The sequence below is a fragment of the Ciconia boyciana genome, chromosome 2 (genome assembly GCF_034638445.1).
Source record: "Ciconia boyciana chromosome 2, ASM3463844v1, whole genome shotgun sequence".
Lineage (NCBI taxonomy): Eukaryota > Metazoa > Chordata > Aves > Ciconiiformes > Ciconiidae > Ciconia > Ciconia boyciana.
In genome coordinates, this window is record NC_132935.1 from 48,380,505 (window position 1) to 48,402,781 (window position 22,277).

The 22,277-nt window shown below is 43.6% G+C and overlaps 1 protein-coding gene across 1 annotated transcript in view; it reads left to right on the forward strand.

The window, feature by feature from the left end:
- The window catches only part of GAREM1 (GRB2 associated regulator of MAPK1 subtype 1), a 105,652-nt gene that overhangs the window by 75,987 nt on the left and 7,388 nt on the right, over positions 1-22,277 (forward strand). Inside the window, exons 3-5 of the mRNA XM_072852560.1 lie at positions 3,911-4,041; positions 13,785-14,963; positions 20,105-20,271. Of these exons, the coding sequence (XP_072708661.1) occupies positions 3,911-4,041; positions 13,785-14,963; positions 20,105-20,271 (1,477 nt within the window). The remainder of the gene's footprint in view (positions 1-3,910; positions 4,042-13,784; positions 14,964-20,104; positions 20,272-22,277) is intronic.

Here is a 22,277-nt window from a genome sequence, read left to right on the forward strand (position 1 = left end):
TTTAACATCCAGCCCTGACAGCTTCCATGCACAGCATACTTCTTGATTTCGTAACAGGGGGAGATTAATGCTGCCCTTCTATTATATGCTTTGGGATCTGTGTGTACTCCTCTGTAGTCAACCTCCTCGTGAACTGCTGCTTTTTAGCAGTGGAGGCACAGACGGCTTTGTGTTTGCACGGCTCAGCTGAAGGAAGGGGAGGATGGCACAGATAGCGACGTAGACGGTTCTGAGCATCTCTTTGTACCAAAGCAAAGCTCCAGCTGATTTTTCTTTTTTTCAGAAACATGTGTAAGTCTACAATAGATAGCAGACCCTGCTCCCAGTTGCACAGAGCCTAAAGCATTTGTTCTGTGCTGAGGAATTTGGGCCTTTTTTGTGGAAGTTTGGATTGCAGTGGGTAACTGGCCCTTTCTTGCCACCAGACTATCTGTTGTTAAATGCATGATAGTCATGGTAAAATAATATTATTATGCTTCCACACAGAGTAACTAGAGAACCTAGAATTAAAGACCACTGTCTCATTCAAAGTGCTGGATGAATATTGTTCATATAATGTATTCTTATCCAATATGTTGTTTTCCTTCCATGTTCATGCGAATTCATACCTCATTACTGTGCCCAACTCAATTCCCGCTTTGAAGTGAGAGTTCTCAATTTCTTTCTGAACTAGAAAAATTTTATCACTGCAATATCTCACAGTTTCAAAAAACTATGTAGCTTCCATGCAGTATCGTATTCAACTCCGTTCTGTATATGAGGGCGGAGTGTTAAATCAGAAGTAACCCCACTGGATTTTGGATTTGGATCTGTCTGAGGTGACTCAAACTTGCTGTGGTTTTGGGTTTTTTTGTTCAGGGAACTTAAAGTATAAATGCCATTATAAATCGTAATCACAGCCTGTCTCAAATAGTAACCACAGCTGGGAATCCTGCAAATCAGACCCTTGGATCCCAAACTGGGCAATCAATTAGGGTTGCATCCAGGTGGCTGTGTCAGTAGCCGAAGAGGACAGCAATGCTCCCTGAGGAGCAATTCAGAAGTAAGCAGGAGAGAGCAGCAGCCTCAGGTCAGCCTATGGACAACAAACGCTGTGTGATGACTTCTGTAAAATTTAAGAACATCTCGGCCTTAGTGACTTTCTGTGAAATACGGTCATTGCCTCTGCGCTCTGGGGTAGTAGTTTTTGTGTGCTATCAGGTGCTCCCTGGTGCAACTCATAGTCCCTGCTGCTGCGTGATGTCCTGGCACGTCCTGACTCCACACAGGAGGAGGTCTGACTTCACTCTGTTCCCCCGCACACCTGAATTTCCTTTGCAGGAAAGCGGGGTGCCTGCAGGGGGAAGGACTTGCAGAGCTAGGGAATGCATCTTCCTCTTGGTTAGAATGTGGCTGACAGCGAAATCCTGAAACCAGGACTTAAACCATCTATATGGCGGACTGGGGACTAAAAAACACAGTTCTCCTCTCTTCACCTCTCCCTGTCTGCGCCCCGGGCTTCAGTCACAACACTCTTTCCAGCTTTGGCTTACTGAGCACCTCCCTGCTTATTGTCCAGATTCCCTGAGCCCAGAGGTGCCGGCTGCCTGGCCCCTCTGTTGCTTTGCACTGAAAGGGGCTCGGAGCAGACAGGTTGAGGAGTTCAGCTTCAGGACGCTGGCACGTTTCTGTTGAGCGTGCGAAGTGTTTTTCCAAATGCTTGCCCGCTGTCAGGTTTCCTATGGCTACCCATAGCGTCTGCCAGATGTAGCTTTGTCACTCCTCAGATTTCTACTTTTAATCCTGGAGGCAGTGTAGAGCCTGTGAAAGAAGAGGTTGCCAGAATTTTTCAAGATAGAATGTATGTCTACAATGGAAGTTTTAAATACCTTCAGTAAGCAATTAAACAAATTTACAAGGAAGAAAAACCTCTGCAGCTACTAAGCCCAAAGATACCTCTCCCTGCTCTGGGCATCCTTGAGCTGTGAGTTCCTACTAGAGGTGTGGAGGAGACTCTGAGGGGTATGGCTAATTGTGCTTAAAGTACTCCTTACACAGCTGTCATTGACTCCTGCACAAGGCAGACCTTTGGTCTGACCTGGAGAAGACATTCCTGTAGTCATCTACATTACTGTAATATACTACAGGAGTGGCTTTAGCAGGTCGGACCAAAGGTCCTGCTGCTTCTACCCCAGTGTTGGTTGTTGAAGCACTTGAATTGTCTTGGCTGAACTTCAAATAATAGTGTGTCCTGAAGCAGACACAGAGTTAGGAAAACTCCAAGGCAACTGATTTTTGAAGTGTGGTGAAGTTTATTAAACAGTTGCAAAATATAGTCTCGTGGTGGGAAGTACCAGCATCTTTAGCTACCCTGCTGATAATACTTCAATGTTACTGTGGTCGCTTTAGAAAGACAAAACGTATGGAAGGCAATAAAAGGAAATCTTCTGTCTTGTAAGTTGATATTTAGGCTTACAACCTCAGTACTCGAGCATACTGATTAAAAGAGTGTGCCTCTGTCAGCGGGGTGCTGGGGTTGGGTGGAGGAGCTGAGCCCCTTGATCTCTTACCTCTCTTGGTGCGCACGTGTGTGTGCATACACCTGGCAGGGTGGTGGGACGGGTCTTTCTCATGGGGCGTCAGGACTTGCTGAGCTTGCGTTCGTTTTCTTCTCTGCTGCTAGGTGGCCTGAAATAGTTTAGCGTGGGTGAATTCTCCGAACGTGTCACAAAAGTCTCAAGTCTGATGGGGATGTATAGGGGCAGCAGGGTGTTGCAAACAAAAATGCTGAAGGAGTGAGAAAATATTTCTGTAGGTGGCTGATATTCTGATGTATTGGATTTTAATGAAGTTGAGCACTGTTTGGGAACAATAATCCAGTGCCTTGCTAATTTTAAAATGTGATTTACGGGAGATGCACTAACCATTGATTTTACTCAGCCTTTTACTTGTTTTTTTGAGTTGTTTCTTACATTGAGTCTTGCTGTGCTATTCTCTTGTTGAGATCATCCTTTAACTTAGTAGTAGTTAATGTTTCTAAATTTGGGAAGATCGCTCCACTGATTTTAAGTTTAAGTCATACAAGCAGCAAATATGTCCATCTAAGCTTTCATTATTGCTGTATTTATAAAAGAAAGCTTTTAAACTTTGTGTTTGTAGTGCACAGAAGTGATTGATGTGCCTGGCTGTCCCTGGCAGGTCTGCCCAGGGCGGCTGCCTCCGTGTTAGTTCTTGCCTTTTACAAGATTTAGAAAATAACCAAGGCTTTCATGCTGGGGGGAGGTAAAGTCAGCAAAAACCACTTCTTTCTAATGCTTTTCTGAAGGCGACCACCTTCAAAAGGTTTGTAAATGTGTATGGTTTAATTTCTTATGTTAGCTAAAGTTCTCAAAGGGCTTAGTTTATGATTAAGGAAAGTTAGGTGCTATTCTACTCTTAGGGAAGCCGAGGGGGAAAAGGGTTTTAGCCTAGCATTTTTTAACAGCTGTTTGATGATACTAAAAACAAAAACAAACCCCCTAGGTTTATTGTTTTGAAGTTTTATAGTAATGGGTGTGTTTTCTTTCTGTAAAGCTTTTAATATTAAGGGCCAAAAAATGCTATCTGTACAGATACTGTTACACCAGATTAAGTACACAAACACAAATGCCTTCATAGTTATTTACTATTTCTAGAGAGCATGTGATAAAAGGATCTTTTTTTAATCTAACTTTGGCTCCCACACGTTCTTTTTGTTCCGACCTGGTGAAACTGGGTGTCTTTCATGACAGGTTCAGGAGACTCTCTGCAATCTTTCGTCGTCTTGTTTGGCTGCTAATAACCGGAAAAATTGACTGAGCAAAATGGTGAAGAAGTTGAGCCAGCAGTTGCCACAGTGACAGTTGTCCAAGATAAATATCTTACAACTCTTCTGTTTATCATCTGTTTTCAGGGCAGTTTAAGCTGCTGGAACAAGACCGAGATATTAAGGAGCCAGTGCAGTATTTTAACAGTGTGGAGGAGGTGGCTAAAGCATTTCCTGAACGAGTTTACGTCATGGAGGAAATAACATTCAACGTTAAGGTAGTCCCTGAATAAATATTTGTCCCTGTCTAAATGATTAACTGTTACAACCTTTATATACATGGCAAGTAAGCAACGGCACTGTGTGGGAAGTGTGATTTTTGAGACAAACGAGCCTTTAGTGTTCTGCATTCAGTGATGGTGCTCTTCGGGATCGTTTTTGCAGTCTTAAACCAACATGTCCTATAAGGGCTCTCTGGTCCTATGGCACTTTGGGGAGCAGTCCTGATGATCCCTCCAATAATTCATCTAATTAGGATGCCCCTGCCAGATTTTAAACAAATGTTGTTTGTTGCCCCCTTTCCCCTCCCCCTCCAGCAGCCTGAATTTTATTCTCTTCTAAGCAGCAGCTGCTCAAATCCCTGTCCAGAAAGCCTTATTCTCAGAGAGCACGCAGGGTGAAATGATGGGGTTGCTTGTCTCAAAATTACTGCAGCTAAATAGCATTGTGAATAAAACAAAAAAAACCAAAAGACACACTTGTTCTCTGTGTGCGTGTATTTGTTTGCATGTGCATGCCTCTTGGGCTCATCAAAGGGTCAGCAATCCCGTGAGTGTAAGAGGGCTTGCTGTCACCAGACACACTGCAGTGCAGTGGTATGACACAATGAAGACAGAACTTTTTCTTCCTTGTCCTGCCTATATGTGTGACACTACACAAGGTAGGTCAGCTCTGCCAACAGAGCAGAGTGGTCTTTGGGCTCGTCTGGTTTGCTTCAGTTGATACACCACCTAAGACTGGTTGAAGAGCATCCTAGAGCTGGGATGCAACGGCGCAGATCCACATTGCGTACCCCACAGGGGAAACTGGTTGATACTGCTGGTGCAAAACCAATACAGAGTTTCCTGGTCCCGTGTGTAGCGATATGGGGTTTTTATAACAACCTCTTAATGGCTTTTTCTATTCCTTGCACTGCTGGAGTTGAGGGACACCAACTAGTCCGCAGTTTTTATAGGTGTGAAACAAGATTGCTGAAGACTGCTCTTAAGTGCGAGAGTTCATCAGTTAATTCATTTAGCAACACAGACTCATGCCTTTCAAGATAGTAGGCTGTTTTCATTTCTGCTCTCCATTAACCTGAACCCATAAAACAGAGCCTTTCATGAATGAAGGCCACATGAGAAAGTTGGAACACTTTTGTATGTTTAGGATATAGTTGGGCAAATCAAGACAACAAGAAAGTTTCATTTCTACCCAGGAAGACCAATCTTACCTTGGGACTGCTAGCCTTATCCAGTGCTGTGCCATTATTTCTCAGTTGATCAATGACCCAGTCAAGAGAGTGGCACAGTCAAATGTGCAGCTTTGGTTTTTATAGGGAGAAAAGTATTCGTCTGCAGGCTTGTTTAGTTGTAAAATGTTATGTCTTGAGTTTAATATGAGTGTTCTTAAAACTCTTTATCATATTTAGCAAACTGAGAATTAAGCATAGCTTACTGTTAGAGATCAAATCAATTTTTAAAAGATATTATACTGATACTCCTTAATGTAAATAACAGTAATAATAATCCAGGATTAACCTAGTTACACAGTTATCTTGGCAGTATTTCTTTTGGCAGTTTTTCCAGTTTCATAGAAGTCTATTCCAAGGTTATCATCTTCCAAAAAATAAATTAACTTAGCAGGATTTATTAACATGTTTAATAACACTTTACATGCAAGAGAATTATGTACGTTAAAATTTTAATATAGGGGAGATCCTGTCAAACTGATTAGAGCAAAGGGAGGAATACTAAGTACGGTTGATTTCTGTCCAATGCAGTGTGCCTGTTTAAATTCAGAAGAGAGTATCAGAAGGTATCTAATCCGATATAAAAAGAAAAAAAAAAAAATGCCGAAAATATCTGATGAAGCATTTAAGACGAGGAGGAACTCTGAAGTCTGGGAGTTCTTTCTTATTCCAAACACTCAAGTCTTTCATGGATAATTTTTGAAGAAAGGACCTGTAGAGTTACACCAGACAGTCACTGCGTGGTTCTGTCTGTGCCTGTTGAGGTCTGCCTGCATGTGCCAATATGCCACAGTTGTGCTTCGGTTTGGTGTGAACCTCGCTCCTCCTTGTAAATCCTTTGCTGCTCCGGCAGGATTTTGCAGGTAGCGCTGCCGTTCAGACAACTGCCTTCTGGCTGTGACGGGCCCTTCTCCAAGGGGGGGATTTACTTTGTTTTTACTTTGTGTACTAGTTGTTAAAGGGAAAAATGAGCCCACCTTATCCTGGGGGAGGCAGGGGCCATTGGTCTCCTGTCCTTCCTTCCCCACAGTTTTGCAGCTAGACAGGCGTTCTGGGCAAGTGCGCTGAGGCAGGGGGCTTGGGACCTGCCGGGTATTTGAAGGAGGGCTGTAACACATGCCATCAAGCAGAGCTGGGAGTGGAAGGTAGAGTCACTTTTCACAGAATAGCAAACAAAAATTTTAGATTAAACCAAACTTTTGTAATGGCTAAAACTACTTCTGGTAACTTCTTTGGACATATGTATGTATCAGTACTGTGCTTGGATACCCAGTTGGTTGCCTCAGGTACCCAGTGGCCAGCAGCATCTGCAGGCACAGCAATTTAGAGGGTTCTGGGGATAAGCTAATTTTACTCAGTCAATAGCTATTTAACGTTTTGCTAATTGAAAATTAGAGGCATTCTGTCTTGTCTTCACTGACTAGATAGGTGATAACCTTTTTTGTATTAATATTCAGTGCATAATTGCAGAGAATTTTGTTTATGTAACAGCATGACACTACAAAGATGAGGATTTTTTTGATTCTCTATGCTAGGAAGAAAAATTTTAAGAAAGTTGAGCTACCCCAGGGCCCTACCTTTTGCTGAAGCAACAGCAATAGATTTCTGGTCCCATACAGATGGCAGTCTGTACGAATACCCCAGAAGCTACCTGCATTAAGACTTAAAAACAAAACCAGGAACAAAAGCCCCACATCATACTGCGGGCAATTCACAAAAAGTTCTCTTAAAAAGCAACAATATTGTCTGATAGATTGAACATTGGACAAGCCATGTATTCCTGCCCTCTAAAAACTGGCCCACTTAGTGTTGCAGGACCCTTCAAATCTTCCGGGATATAATTTTTGTCCTGAAGATATCACTCGGTCTCTCTGGAGAGGCTGGGAAGCTGTTTGCAGAGCCTTTTCAGGATGGAGAGGTGGGTTACTTAGCCCTATAATGATTCTTTTCTTTCCTATCAAAGACATTGTTTGGCTGGTGTGAACTTTTGATACCTGATTTTTTAATTTTTTTTTTTAATGTAGTCCTCTTTTCATAATGGTTTAACTGTGTTGGCCCATACAGTGTGATTTTGGCAGAAATAAATCTGTAGTGAAAGCTTTGGGTTTCTTTGGTTTTTTGACAAGTGTTAATGCAGTACAGTGAAGCAAAATTGATCCCCTGATTTGATTGTAATTCTATTGGCTCTGATAAACTCACCCTGAGTTTCCAGAAAGCACATCTATAGAAGGTTGTAACCTACACTGGCATTTTTAAATGCTGCAATAGCAACTTTCTTGAAATCAGTTCGTGTGTAGGTTTTAGCTCCAAACTTGCAGGCAATTCATACTTCACCTTGAGAATTAGTGCTTTAGTCCCCTCATTGCCTTGTGGCTTGATGCCAGCCTTATGAGGCTGCCAGCCTCTGCTCCAAGAAGGTTTTTCTTCTTCGCTTCCCCCTCTGTCCCCAGTACACACAGGCTGTGGCGCCTCGGTGTCTTGCGTTGGCAGTGCACTGCTGTGGCTGCCTCTTTCCTCCAGCATCTGGTGCACGACTTGAGGGAAAGAGGAGCAGAGCTGCTGCTTCGTGCCTACGCCAATGTACCTGCTAGAGGGGTTCTGCTCGGACAGGAGCCCGTTGCCTCGCAGTGGCTTCATGAGCTGGCCTTCTGACATCCCACGTGAAGAGACGCTTCGTGTTAGAGCTCTGTGGTATTACCTGTCACATTTTGGGTCATTTTTGGAACACTTTGATTTATCTGAGACATCCTTAAAGAGCACTGAAGCCAGCTTTTAGTGTAGCAATCACAGCGAAGTCCTTCTCAGCTGAGAGGGAAATGCACGTGTGCCAACATGAAGAGTTGTACTCGCTGATTCTCTGTCTTGGGAGACAGACATTTATAAAAGAAAAATGGGATACTGCCTCACTGAATTTAGTCAACTTCCTTGGAAAAGTTTGCTTTTTTTTTCTGCTAATAGCTCTTCTGAAGACTTTGTTTTATATTTTAAAAATCTTTATCCATTTTTTGTGACCTGTAAAAAAAAAATTAATATATATATATTATATATTTTATATATATATGTAGTGCTATGATTGGTCCCTTGGCTTTAATAGTAAAAACCGTATGCAGTAACTATGAATCAGAGACCGCACAGTTAAAAAGGGCTCTACCAAAAAAAAATCCTAACTGTGTATTTTTAAAGTGAATGCAATGCTTGTATTACTCTAATAAAATCTAGCAGGTATAACAAGCAATATAAAGCCACAAGTCATTTTTATGAGGAGTTCATATGTGTCCAAGTGATTAAAGACTTCTACTTCAAACTATAACAAATTAGAACAATTGGAGTCCAAGATAGGATATTGACTCAGGTGTTATCAAAATCTATTTTTCTGAGTTAACCTTTCCTTAAGCAAAAGAAACAATATACTTGAGCTTTCCCAAAAGAACATGTTTCCTAAATAATCATTCATCACTTTCCTGATGCCTGTCTTCTGCAGTAGATACAATTGGCTTCTGAATGTTACTGAATTGAGGCAGTCTTAAAATTTAAAACATTATAGTGACTTAGCGCACTGCTATTTTGCAGTGTGTTTGATAAGGTGTCTGTAAGCCAGTAACCTTTCTGGTCAGCATCCTGGCATCAGTAGTGACCGGTTAGTATGGATCAACATCTGGCAGGAGGGAGGTGGAAGGCAAGTACAGCATGGAGTAGGTTCTGGTTCTGTGGGTCCTCTGCATTAGGATTTGTTCAATTTGAACATCTACTAGTGATTTCTAGATGGCTTTGGAGTATATAGTGTGGCAAGCACTGCCTCTTCCACAGAGTTGGGAGCACTGATTATTCTCACCTATTACCAGAAAGTGAAAACTGGCTGGGAAGGGCAAAAGAGGGGCAAGGGGGAAGTAAAACTGCAGGAGTCATTATTATAATGCATGAAATGTTATTTTTATAGTGCATAAAGCATTGTTGTTATAATGTGTAAAACAGAGAGCAACCATGAAGATAAATGTGTTTGGGGAAGGAGTTATTTCAGGATGCTCCCAAGGCTAGTAGTTTAATAGCTGGAGGAGACTTGGTGTTTACGAAGTAATGACAGCAGCTGGAGGTAGGGTGGTTACTGCTGCAAGCTGCTGCACTGGAGTTGTCCAGTAAAGAATTCCTGTTTTAAGTAGAAGATGTGAGGAGGGGGCACACACAAAAAGATAAAACATGAGGGCACAGTCCCACCATGGAGATGTTTGAGGAAAATGTATAGTCTTACCTTCCTTCCCCCCATTCCTTCAGCTGGTCTCAGCTTCCTACCAATTGCAAGGTCTTCACACCTGAAGGTTGAAAACCAAACCTGGCAGAAGTCCCAAAGGAGGCAAGAGCATTGCTCGAGTGTGGGCAGCGCAGGAGGGGGGAAGTGAGCTGAAAGTGTGGGATAGAGTGGAGCCACACTGGGACGGGAGTCAGCCCTCCTGGGTATGTTATGCAGCTGAATGCAGGCTTCTCAGGTGCTTTCTGCCTTCTGTAGTGTTACCTGTTTTCCAGAATTATGAGGCAATTCTAACAGTTTGCCAGAAAAATATATGGTTATTTCTGCTTCGGTCTGTGTTCTGGGCTACCTTAACTCTGCCGCTCTGAGATAGCGCGCTGCTGTCTTCTCTCCATCGTACACCAGTGATATGCTGTGTCACGTGCATGGGCTGGGACGTGCCGCTAGCAGGTCCAAGTGTCTGAAATAGCGTAGGGCTCTGCTGCACCCCGCCAGTGACTGCGCAGCCGGACGCAGAGGGTGCATGGGCCATGCTCTCAGCAGGGGTGTGAAGGAGCGTAGGGGTGCTTGAACGTGCAAATCCTGCTGGGTCAGTGCTGGAAGCTTAGGGGGTAGAGGGAGCAGAGTCTGGTGTGGTGTTACCCATTCTACCTTTTAGGAATAATTTATGATATGCACTTTCTTGCACATCGTGTTGTCTTTAAGCGTACTATTTGGCATGAATCAAATCTGTTCTGAGGAGCTGCTGTGCTTGACTGATTCCTGCGCTGATGGAGGCCCTGTGAAGTTCACCGAAGGCAAGTGCAAAGCCCAGCACCTGGGATGCCATAAGCCCCGCAATGGGCTGACGGGCTAGAAAGTGCCTCTGTGGAAGAAGTCTGAGGGGTACCTGGTAGACAGCGGTGGTGACGTGGCAAAGGTGGCCAACAGCATATTGGGCTGTATAAGCAAGAGTGTAGGCAGCAGGTCGAGGTTGGTGATTATTCCCCATCGTTCAGCACTTGAGATGCTACAGCAGGAGTATTGCTTCCAGTTGTGGAAACGGCTTTTTTCCAGTAGCAAACTAATACAAGGAAGGCATTGACATGTGGGAGCGAGTCCAGTATACCAAGATGGTCAGGGGGCTGTAGCAAATGACGTATTAGGAGAGGCAGGGAGAACTGGGTTTGTTCAGCATTGAGAGGGCTGAGGGGAGGTCTCTCTGCTGTGCGCACCTACCTAATGGGAGCGTATAAAGAAGACAGACTCATCTGAGGTGCCCAGTGGGAGGACAAGAGGCAACAGGCACAAGCTGGAACATAAGAATTCTGCTCCAATATAAGAAAAAAATAATTTTTGGCATGAGGGTGGTTGAACAAAGAAAGAGGTTGCCCAGAGAAAATGTGGATTCTCCATCTTTGGAGAAACTAAAAATTTAATTGGACATGGCCCTAAGCAGCCTGCCATAACTACACCTGCTTTGAGGAGGAGGTTGGACTAGGTGACTCTGAGGGTCCTGCCCAACCTGGAGGATTTTGCAAGTCTCACCTGATGTCCTGTGCTAAAGTCCATGGCCCTTTGTTGATGTTTTTGTAAGTTTTGTGGCCATTGATAAAGTGAAATGTTTGAGTGAACAAAATGGAGCAAGTTTGATTTTCGTAGGTCATTGCTACAAGGACAAAATAAAGATCATTTAGCAAAGTAATCTGAGAAACAAAAATTTAGAGATATCTGTACATGAGTTTCTAGATGATTTTACAGTGATTGCTATGTATGGTATATATCAATATATATTATATGATATAGATTATATGTATGGTATGTATTTGTTGCTAATGTCCTGGAACACATATTTACCTACCATGTATGCTTTACAGATGTTAACTACCATGTGGTAATGAATTAACTTGAATTTTAAAACATACTTAGCGTGCTGAGGGGTACCAGCAGCCTTAACTTCACCATAGTAAGGCTTAGTGGGTAGGAATAAAGTTGTGCAGTCTTAGACTTTTCATTTCACTTTTTCAGTTTTTTATTACAGTTTTGGACAGCAGCTGATACCTTATATTTTTGTCCAGAAGGAAGACTGCAGAACAGTATTTTTCTCAGAGTGCCAAACTAGAACGGTGGCATGATTGTTCTTTTGTTACAGCACAGTAAGATTCAGCCTTATTTTGCCTATTATTATCCTGTGACTATATTTTAAAAAATGAAAGAATATTTTCCAAATTTTTGAATTGAGAATAATTTTGTCTGTCTAATCTAAAAATCCATTTGCTTTTTGACTGGTTGAAATGGATGCCATTAATAAGCAGCTGCTTCGTGAGACCTTTGTTGTGAAGCTTGGCCAGTTAGTTACCTCTGTGGTTTCACATCTGACCCACCGTTTCCTTCTACAGTGGCTTGTTTGTTTGTGAATCACCAGAGAACCACGAGTTGGCCAAGCAGGAGCTCCCACAGCCGCAGGTTGTGACACCTCCCTCGCTCCGGCCGGTGTCCCACAGGAAGCAAGAAAAAGCTGTAACCATACCGTCTCAAGTTAAAATTTCTGACAGCGTAGCTCACGTTGTCCAAAGAAGCCATTTGTGGGGACTTGTTGATGCTAGAAACTGATATTCTTACAGAATGTGCCCTTTCAAAAAGAGAAGGGGGACACTGAGTGGTATGGGCACAGAGCCCTGTGTGTCCTCAGCCCTTACCAGCTCCACTGAAGGCAGGGCTACGTGGCCGGCCACAGCTCTGTGGCGATTTTGAGGAGAAACCAGCAATGAGCATCACACCGGTGTTTTCAGCAAAAAACCCAAGTGCTTTCCTTTCATGTCGCAGTGTTTCAAAATGTTGTCTGGCCAGTGGCGTGAACTGTGAATGAGTATTACGTACCATAAAACCTAGTAGTTTCCTGGATTAGACCAATTAGTGTTTGTTTAGATAATTCAGGGCTTGAATGACTTCCTCTCCGGGAGCCTCGAGACTGAAGTGCTAAGGCAGCACACCTCGGCTGAGCTGCCTGTGCCTTTGCTCTGAAAGGGTTGCAAAAGATAATCACAACTTCACAAATACAGGTGAATTGCAGATCACATCTTACAAGAGGAAGCGTAATTCACAGCACTTCTCAGTTATTAACTGATTGGAATTACAGTCTTGATTTCATGCAATGGCTATTCTGTCGTGATACCTGAATTTGAAGCCTGGAATATGAACTTCACACAGCTCCATAAAGACTTCAGGGGTTGCGGAGGTGAGGAAGGGATATACCATTTTAGTGTATGTTTTCATTTGCAATTTTTTTAGTATGTTCCATATTTCCAAATAAAATGGTCTGTAACAGGCCAGCAGCATTTATCTGATGCACCTTCCTTATCAGTAGGTATCTGCTGCTGCTGCTGAGGAGGAGCTGGGTGGGTTCTGTTAGGTCCCTGAAAAGGGCTTTTCACGTTAAACCACTCAACTATGAAACAGAGCAATCTTGTCTATAAAGAGTTATTCCAGTCTTAAGGAAATAACTTCAGGAACAAATGAGCCTTGGACATCTGTTTTGCCTTTTTTTTTTTTTTCCTTTCCAGTACAATTTCCATACTAGAAAAGCACACACATGGCTGTGCATATGTTGTTTAATCTCTTAATTGCAATTATGATCAAAAAATGAGGAAGGAAGTCTATGACTAGGAGAGCAAGGCAGAGGGGGAGTTAGGCATATGGGATAGACCGATATTCTTGACTTCTCCTTCAGGGAATAGATGTCATCTGTCATTCCCCCTAGCCTGGAAGAGATTATATCAAAGGGATATGCTTCATCCATAATGATGAGATCACCTTTTCTTCTCCTCAGGGAGCTGAAGATGGTGGAAGAAGAAGATTTGCTTCCCTCTAGAGCCTGGCAAATAAGTTCTAGCAAACAGCAAAAACAAGGGGGTGGGAAAAAGATACGCAAAGGGAATCTAGACATGCTCTCATAGCTGCATGATACAAGTGACTATTTGAATTGCTGGGATATGTGGATTTATCCTGTCTTTAAAAATTGGTTATGTTTGTTCTCATGCCTTCTTTGGCAGTTTCAGGTGGCTGTTTCCCCTCAAGTAAGATGCAGGAATGTGCAGGACAATAAAAAATGGTTGCTTGGCTGAGCTTCAGGTTAAACACCTTGCACTTGACTACTCAGCTGTTCAAATGAAGTTAGTTTTTGTTTCTCCCGATATATAGTCTTGTAAGTCCAGTCTCAATAGATTTGATATGACTTGAAGTATTATCTTCAGTGGGGGAAAAACAAATGTATTATTATTATTTTGCAGGTGGCTTCAGGTGAATGCAATGAAGACACTGAGGTTTACAACATTACCCTTAGTACTGGGGATGAGCTCACTTTAATGGGGCAAGCAGAAATCCTTTATGCAAAATCTTCTAAGGAGAAGTCACGACTCAACACCATCTTCAAAAAAATCGGGAAACTTAATTCAATTAGTAAGCTAGGCAGAGGTAAAATGCCCTGCCTCATCTGCATGAACCACAGGACCAACGAAAGCATCAGTCTCCCCTTCCAGTGTAAGGGCAAGTTTAGCACCCGCAGCCCACTGGAGGTGCAGATGCAAGAAGGTGAGCACACGATTCGCAATATAGTAGAAAAAACCAGGCTGCCCGTTAACGTGACTGTGCCGAGTCCTACACCAAGAAACCCTTATGACCTGCATTTTATCCGTGAAGGGCACAGGTACAAGTTTGTCAACATTCAGACCAAGACTGTGGTGGTTTGTTGTGTGCTTCGTGGCAACAAAATTATTCCCATGCATTTTCCCTTGCACTTGACGCTTCCGAAATTTACTCTACCCGACAGTCTGGTGAAGGGGGAGCTGTGGCATGAATCCCTCATCCAGCACTGGTTTAATATATGCCAGGAACAGTTTGACATAGATGAGTATTCCCGTGCAGTGCGAGATGTGAAAACTGACTGGAACGAAGACTGCAAGAGCCCAAAGAAGAGCCGATGCACGGGGCACAGCCATGTGCCGAACTCCCTCAGCTACGCGCGGGACGAGCTTACACAGTCCTTCCACCGCCTTTCGGTGTGCGTCTATGGAAACAACTTGCATGGGAACAGTGAAGTGAACCTCCACGGCTGCAGGGACTTGTGTAGCGAGTGGGCCCTGTTCTCTCATGATGCTCTTCAGTACCAGGAGTCTGGTGACAGTAGCAGCGATTACCTTTTTCCTGAAGTTAGCGAAGAATCGATGTTTCTGCCTACAAAACCAGAACTTCCTTACGAAGAGCTGTGGTTGGACCAAGGGTCTGGAAAGGCTGGTGACCAGCCTCTCACTCGCTCGCTAAGTGAGAAGAACAAATGTGACAACTACAGAGGGTCTTTCCGATCAAAGTGTGGTACCACATCGCTTCCTGTGCCTGCCACTGTTGGAGCAACCACCAAGTCTTCAGATGTTTCCCTACCTCCACCTCCAGTGCCTCCCAAATCAGAAGCAGTAAGTCAGGGTTATTTATGTCCGTTTGTTTCTTTTTTTAGCTGCTGAAGAATTTGCCTGGGGATTTTTTTTAGGGAAGACTTGGGGAGGGGCACATGGAAAGCAAGGAGACAGTGAGACTTTGTGAGATGTGCAACTTCAGCTGGTTTCCTACCAAGTGTAAGTCATGTCCTAAAAATCACTAGAGTATATTTAATATAACTGATCTAGTAGCTTAATCCTGATACTTTCAGGTAATATTTATGGGGGTTTTTGCTCTCACAATCAAGGTCTAAGAATTGCTAGGTCACTTCTTTCCCTTGCTTTCCATATCATCTCTCCACATGGCCTCCATGTTTTCTCCTGTTTTCTGTCGCCGAAGCGTGTGGGGCATGACCCCACCTGGAGCTGCCTTGGATCAACTTAGTGTGTGCCTTCAGTTAACAGGCCCTGATAATGAGGACAGCTAGAGTTTTTATGGATTTGAAGTGTTTGTTAATGAGAGATTGTCTTTTCTGTTACAAGTCTATGGCAGATTTTGAAGAATATTAAGTGTCATTGACCTCAAGGAAACTTTATCAAACTAGACCTGAACTAATCACTCTGTACTGCTTGTTGAAAGAAAACATGTTTAAGTAGGAACTTTGCAGAGTTGATAAATGAGCGTTCTAGAGGACTCAGTTTTAAACAGAGCATGTTTCCTGTCCTAGGGTTTCTGATGAAAACTCATGGGAGAAATCACTTCTCCACACCTGAAATGTCATGGAGACTTCAACAGGCAAAAATACAAATATGTTTTATCAACAGGAGCTTATGTGGACTGGGTGGAAAATCCAGCCATTACATGGTCTCTTGACATAGTCCTAAATGTTATTTTTTTAAAAAACATGAAGGAAAAAAGAAAACTTCCCCCAGGAAAGAGTGTCTAGGAATCTTTAGCAAAACTTAAATGATACATACTTATGTCACATCAATCTTGACAGATATTACAATTTAACAAATTAGTTTTGCAGGGTTTTTGCTGGAATTTAAATAAAGGAAATATTGTTCCATTTGCAAGTCCAATGATATTTTCAAGAACATGGCTGCACAATAAGCTGAGATTAATCTAAGACCAACCTGCAGCAAACCATGGTGATCCAATCCCTTTCCTATTCCCATCTTACACTCCAGCAGTGTCGGCCATAGCCTTTCCATCATGAGCCAGGTCACAACCTGGTTGAAAGCTAAGTTGTATTTATTTGTGCTGGGTTAGCCTGCAGTGGATTGCTGTGGGGATCCCCCTGGCCAGGCTGTGCAGCTGCTGGGGAGGTGCGGCGAGGAGATGGAAGGAGAACACCAGTGCAGGCACGAAATGCACAACTGCAGCCCTTTGACCGTGCCAGCAAAAAGCAGCTACAGCAGCTTCAGCAAAGACAGGAAAGTCAAGACATTACGTCGTCTTAGCAAAGAGCGTTTATGTGTAATGTGTAAGTGCAGGAACCCAAGAGCACTTCCTTGCCTCTGAGGTCGGGTACGCACTGACACTTTGTCCAGGCTCCTTTGGACACGTGCCCAGCAGCACCGTATTGGGATGAGGTTCCCTGGCAGCCTACGCTGATGTAAACCGGCATGGGGCTGGTCCCATGCTCCTCCTCCTCCTCTTCCTGCCTTTCCCAGCCACATGGTCCTGGCTCCTCTTTTGTGCTGGCTCTGGCACTCCTGCTCCTGGGCAGACAGCCAGGTCTGGATCTGGAAAATGATTAGTTTCCTGCTGATTTCTGTGAGCTGAACTGCTTCAGCACGGGGTCAAAGGAGCGCCGGAGCCAGTGCCGGGGAGCGGGTGGGAGGGTGAGGGGGCGGCGGAGGAGGAAGGCTGCCGCCGCAGCGGGGTGAGGGCAGCCCTCCTGGCAGGGGGCTGCCGGCCCCCCGGGTCATGCCTGCAGCGTGGGTGCCTCATGTCAAGCCCGAGGCGTGGGTGATGGGATGCTGGGAGAGCTGTGGAGGACCTGCACAGCATCGGCATGGACCCTCACGCTTGGGGCAACCTCGTGGCATAGCGACTGCCTTCTGGGGCAGCAGGGTGGCGTTTGGGATACCTGCAGGTGTTGCCTTTTAAGGTCACTTTGAAAAGTGTGTGGTTTTGTCATGTGTGTCTTACATTACTGAGGTAATGTGTGAGTGCTGTCAGCAATTTCGGCGTTGCTTTCTAGCCGTGCAGGAGAACTAATTTCTGCTAAAGATATTAGCTTGCATTTAAAGGTGGGCAGGGGGTGTAACCCCATATGAAATAAAATAGAAAAGACTGCATGTCCATAGATGATAAGAATTTAGACTTGGTTTTGTGGCTTCCTGGAACAGCTTTGGAATGAGTATCAGTGATCTCCTGAATTCATCAGTGGGCTGGGGCCGAGGAGATGTTTGCATGGTTTCTGTGTAGGGTATTTATAGAATAAGTAGATCTTAGGAGCTGCTGATGAACATGCGGTTTAGTCATCACTCCCTCTAGAATGATATTCCATAGCGTTTCTGTATAAAGGTTGGCTGGCAATTGTATTTTTGCATGCACTAAATTTAAAATGTGTGTACAGGAGCTGTTTGTAGGAGAGAGAAAAGGACATTTGGATGTTTCAGAAGCTGTTCTCATTTTCTTCTCACTGGCAGGATGAAGCATTCTGATATATAATGCTTATTTTCTAAATAGCTTTCAGAAAATCAAAGTAGTATGAAGGCAGAAGGGGGGGGGGGAATGACCTCTGAATTAAGGCCTGTAAATTAGAAATTGCTTCAGTCCCCAAACACTAATTTGCATAAAATCAGAGGCTGTTTTCCTGATTGATTTAAAGCACGTCCTCGATGGAGCGTGCCGGCAGTTTAGTCTCCCGTCGGCAAGGAGCATTGACCTGCTTTGCATTACGCTCGCGGTCATGCCGGCGACGGGGTGGGTTTTACCCAGGCGGCCTCGGAAGCGGTCACTGCGACGGGCACCTGTGGTGCCCAGATTCAGGAGTGACACCCCAAGGCCCGGGGGGGTGGCGGGGCTTGGGCTGGCACCAAGGAAGAGGAGCAGAGGTCTTAAAATCAACGCAGCACCTCAAACCACCAGAAAGGGGTCACTGTCCCCGGTCACAGGAGGGAGTGTTGGAGCATGGGAGAGCTCAGACGATGACGAATAAAAGTCCCAGGACATGCAGTGCAAATGCCCTTTATCTGTATCTGGCAGCCATATGGCATCTAGTGCTTCTGGGCGAAAGGGTATTTCCTCCTAAGAGCAACAGCCATCGAGGTGATCATCATGTTGTACCGTGGCTGTTCCCCTCCTCTCCCGTGTTTATTTCATTGCTGTTCACTTGGCCCTAGTGAGGGTAGCTCTCCTCTGAAGTTTCCCCTTGCTCTTGTCAGTTTAATCTGCAAAATCTCTCCTTTTTATCCCCCTGCTGGGTTTCCCGAGGGCTGTGTCTGGCAGCTGTAATCACGGTCTTGTGACAGGGACCAACTGGGACTGCAAACCCGTATTATTTATGGCCTCATTCTGATCTGCAATCTAGGTCAGCAAGGGAGCTTGGCATAGTTTGTTATGCCAGCACCTTTGAATGCCAGCAGTCTTCCCAGGAAAGAATCCCTTTAACCCCTTGACCGTCTGCTGTGCTCCGAGAGCTCCCCTGAATGGTCTCTCTAACCCCACGGGTATATATTCAATAGCACGCAGTATTAACTTTGCCTAGTCTGACTTGGGGAAAGAAAAAAATGAAGTCCTTAGGCATCCTTGGGGCACAGCACTAAAATGGTTGAAGAGTTTTATGCCTGAATTCAATAACAAACATGAATAAAATTGATTCTTTTTTTTTTTTTTCTTGAAAGAGCAAATAAGAACCCTTAGAGCAAGATTTATTTCAGTGTTTTATGCTGTTGGGCATTTCCTGTAATTTTGACTTGTTTTGAATTAGGGAAAAAATGTACTACAATGTTCTAGTCCCCAATTTTCCATTTCACAAAAGTACTAAATGGGTTGTTGCGTTTTGAAAGCACTGAAGTGGGTTGCAAAAGGTTCCACATTTATTTTGTTTTTAAATAAATTAAATCACTTTAATTGCCAATTACGTGTTGCAGAACTGCTAAGATAACTTTTAGTTCTGCAGTGTTGTTAAATTTAAAAATAAACTATAATTTTCAAACACAAAAGAGAATTTCCCTCTTCTGGTGCATCTAAGACTCTTTCAGACAAGGAGAACATAGAGGTCTCCTCCTGCCCAGGGGGAGGTGGTGACTCCTTAAAAATCCTGCCTGGCAGCCTAATTCTCAGTAGCCTTGCTCACCTCTAGCCCTACTATATAAAGTTGCTCCCCCAAATATGTACTGATGGGATTAAGGTCTTAATTCCATCATTTTTTCTATAGGGATGGATCCTGATATTTTTGCTCCCACCTAGGCAGACCAAACTAAATATCAGATAAGCAGTGCTACGGTCATGTGTTTCAAGCTGCAAAGTTGGCTGGCTGCAAAAAGTAGACCTGTCGGCTGGGTGCATTGTTTGAACAGGCTCTTCTGCCCACACCTTTCAACTTGTACGTTTTGTAGTTAACCTTATCCTGGACTGCTTTGGCAGCTACAGAAGGACTGAAGCTCCAGGTTTGAATCCCAGCATCTGGTAAATACGAGATACATGTGCTGTTCCTGGGGGAGGAAGGCTGGGAATTATCCTAGAGCTGGATGGCTGAGTATCACTGGTGAAGTAAGTCAGGAAACATCGAAGTCTGCTGAGATCTTTTCATTACGTAAGCTTGGTTTATTACATCTAAATAAACAACACTAATGAAGTTTAAGCCTAATTAATTGCTCCTTACAAAATGTAAAATATCGGGAAGTCTGTCTGATTTTGTATGTTACTGGAAGGTTCTTTTACATTGTTTCATTGCTGCTACTTTTTAAATGAGTGGATATCAAACTACTGAAAAGCTAAAAAAGATTGCTAGTAGTTCTGCTGGTAGCAAGGCATTCTTTTGGACTTCTTTATGACAGCCACGTACTGTTGCAAATGTATATACTTAGCGTCATTTTTCTCTTCTCCTCCCTTTTTAATTATTTCCTTTCACAGAATAAGGCAGAACCAGATGTGTTTCATCTGGCTGAGAGTGCTGTTGCCCAGATTTTCTTGCTGCTTACTTACATGTTCTTTTATACAGGTAAAAGAAGAATGCAGGCTCCTGAATGCTCCCCCTGTCCCACCACGGAGTTCAAAGCCATCCTCCACCAGTCCTTCCATCCCGCCTCGCACAGTCAAACCTGCACGACAGCAGACCCGCTCTCCTAGCCCTACTCTGTCCTACTACTCTTCAGGACTGCACAACATGTATGTGTTTAAGCTGTGAGAGCCCCGTGCTAACACTTTCTGAGAAAGTTAAATTTTTGAAGGTGCTGGTTTATAAAGGCATGGTACTGTGTCAGAGTTACTGACTTTTTGTGAAAGGGGCTAACCTGTCAAGTTATTTTTAAAGATTCAAGAGGAAGCAAAGCTCCAGCAGAAACTATGTGTTACTAGATAGGACATAGCAATTTATATTAAATACACGCACATATTGCTATAGGTAATCTCGCTGTAAGGTAGCACTGGCTGTCTAAATGGAAAATCCTGTACAGTTCTGTATAATTCTTGAAAGGCTTGAATCTTCAAACCAGAACATCTCAAAGCTAGTTTTTGGGTGGGATTTCAGTGCTACATGCATGCAGTGCAGCCAGCTCTGCATGGGGGCACAAAAGGGGTGTGGTAATCCAGAAATGTGTTGTGCCAACTATCTGGGAACGAACAGGGTGTGGGTGTGATGGAGAACAGAGAGGCCAGCAGACACCACTGAGTGCAAAGTGAGGTGTAGCGGAAGGGGGCCAGACAGCTTCCAGATCAAACCCACTTCAGCACAAACCTAACCCATAAACTGGAAAATCCACTCAGGCTAGTCAAAAGGTGACAGTAAATTTTGAATGATGTGGCTACATACTTCTTTCTAGCAATGCAGTGTTCTTCCTTTAGCTTTAGAAAGTGTATACACCTTTTGAAGTCTCACCTCCTTTTTGCTTTGTATGCCTCGTTGGCATTATTTTTGGTATCTATTCAATGACAAGATACTACCTGTCTGGATATTACAAATTGATCTGAAGTGCCACTGAAATAATTTCAGCCTAGATGCAATTGGTATAATAACTTATGCTGGAATTGCCTTTCTAAGCCACACTGTATATTTGCAGCTTAGCTTTGTGTATCTGGCAATGATCACTCTAGATCAAGGCTGCTCGTTTGTTTTTATGAAAGCCTGTTGGGTAGTTCTGTCAAGGTCTACTCCACAGGAGGCACAAGACCTCCCAGCATTTGAGGCCCACCAAATGCTGCTTTCTCTCTTTGTAGCTAAGAATACATCTGCCTCCCAAGAAACCAGGAGAACAGTGAGAAGTGAAGTTTCTCAGGAATGCAGGTGGTATTATTTGCTTCGAACTTCACAATATTTGCATGAAATTCATCTCCAGCTTGGGTCCAGACCAGATATCTCCATCTTGGTAGAATTGACCTAGCGCTGCAGAGGAAGCTGCTAGAAAATTGGCAATGTGTGGAGTAACCAGATTGCTGATGAAGTTGCTTTTTAAGTCTTGCCATTTTTATCAACGATCTTATTTTCTGGATCATGAAGGGTTGCAGCCAATATTTTAAACACAAACAAAACCAATATGATGTGTCCTTATCTGCCTATAAAAATGGCTGATGTCTGACTTCAGCTGTATTTGAGGTTTCTCTTGCATCCTTTGGCTCTGAGTCCCAGTGAGTTAATTTTGGTGGAGCACGAATAAGGAAGCACTTTAAAAATGTTACTTTATCAGTTTTCAGTAATTCCATTAATCTTTTAAATCATTAAATGTTCCCATTTCTAATATTGCATTAGAGAACAGAAACAGGATCAATCAATTTAATTCCTCTGTATGGTTAGTTGTTTATGACACCTCACTGACCGTCTTCTCTGAATTGAACGGCCCGATGGCTAGATTTGTGAAAAATGCTTTGCACTGTGTACATTCCAGCAGTTGGCCTTCAAACAGCCAGAAATGACCAGTTGACAGTGTATCCTTGTTGAGGAGAGAAAAAAAAAAAGTATCTGCTATTGTAAACATCCAACTGCTTTAACTTGCAGACTTGTATACATGACATAAACAAGAAAAAAGAAAAGTTTGGAGGGCATGGAGTGGAGCGCGAGGGATGGTTAGAGAGAGAAACTGCATCTCTTGGGGATGAGTTTTAGAACTAATTTTCCAGTGATACAGATTAGAGCTGCTTTTATGCATCTGCACTTTGTGTTTGAGCTGGGCAAGTCCGGG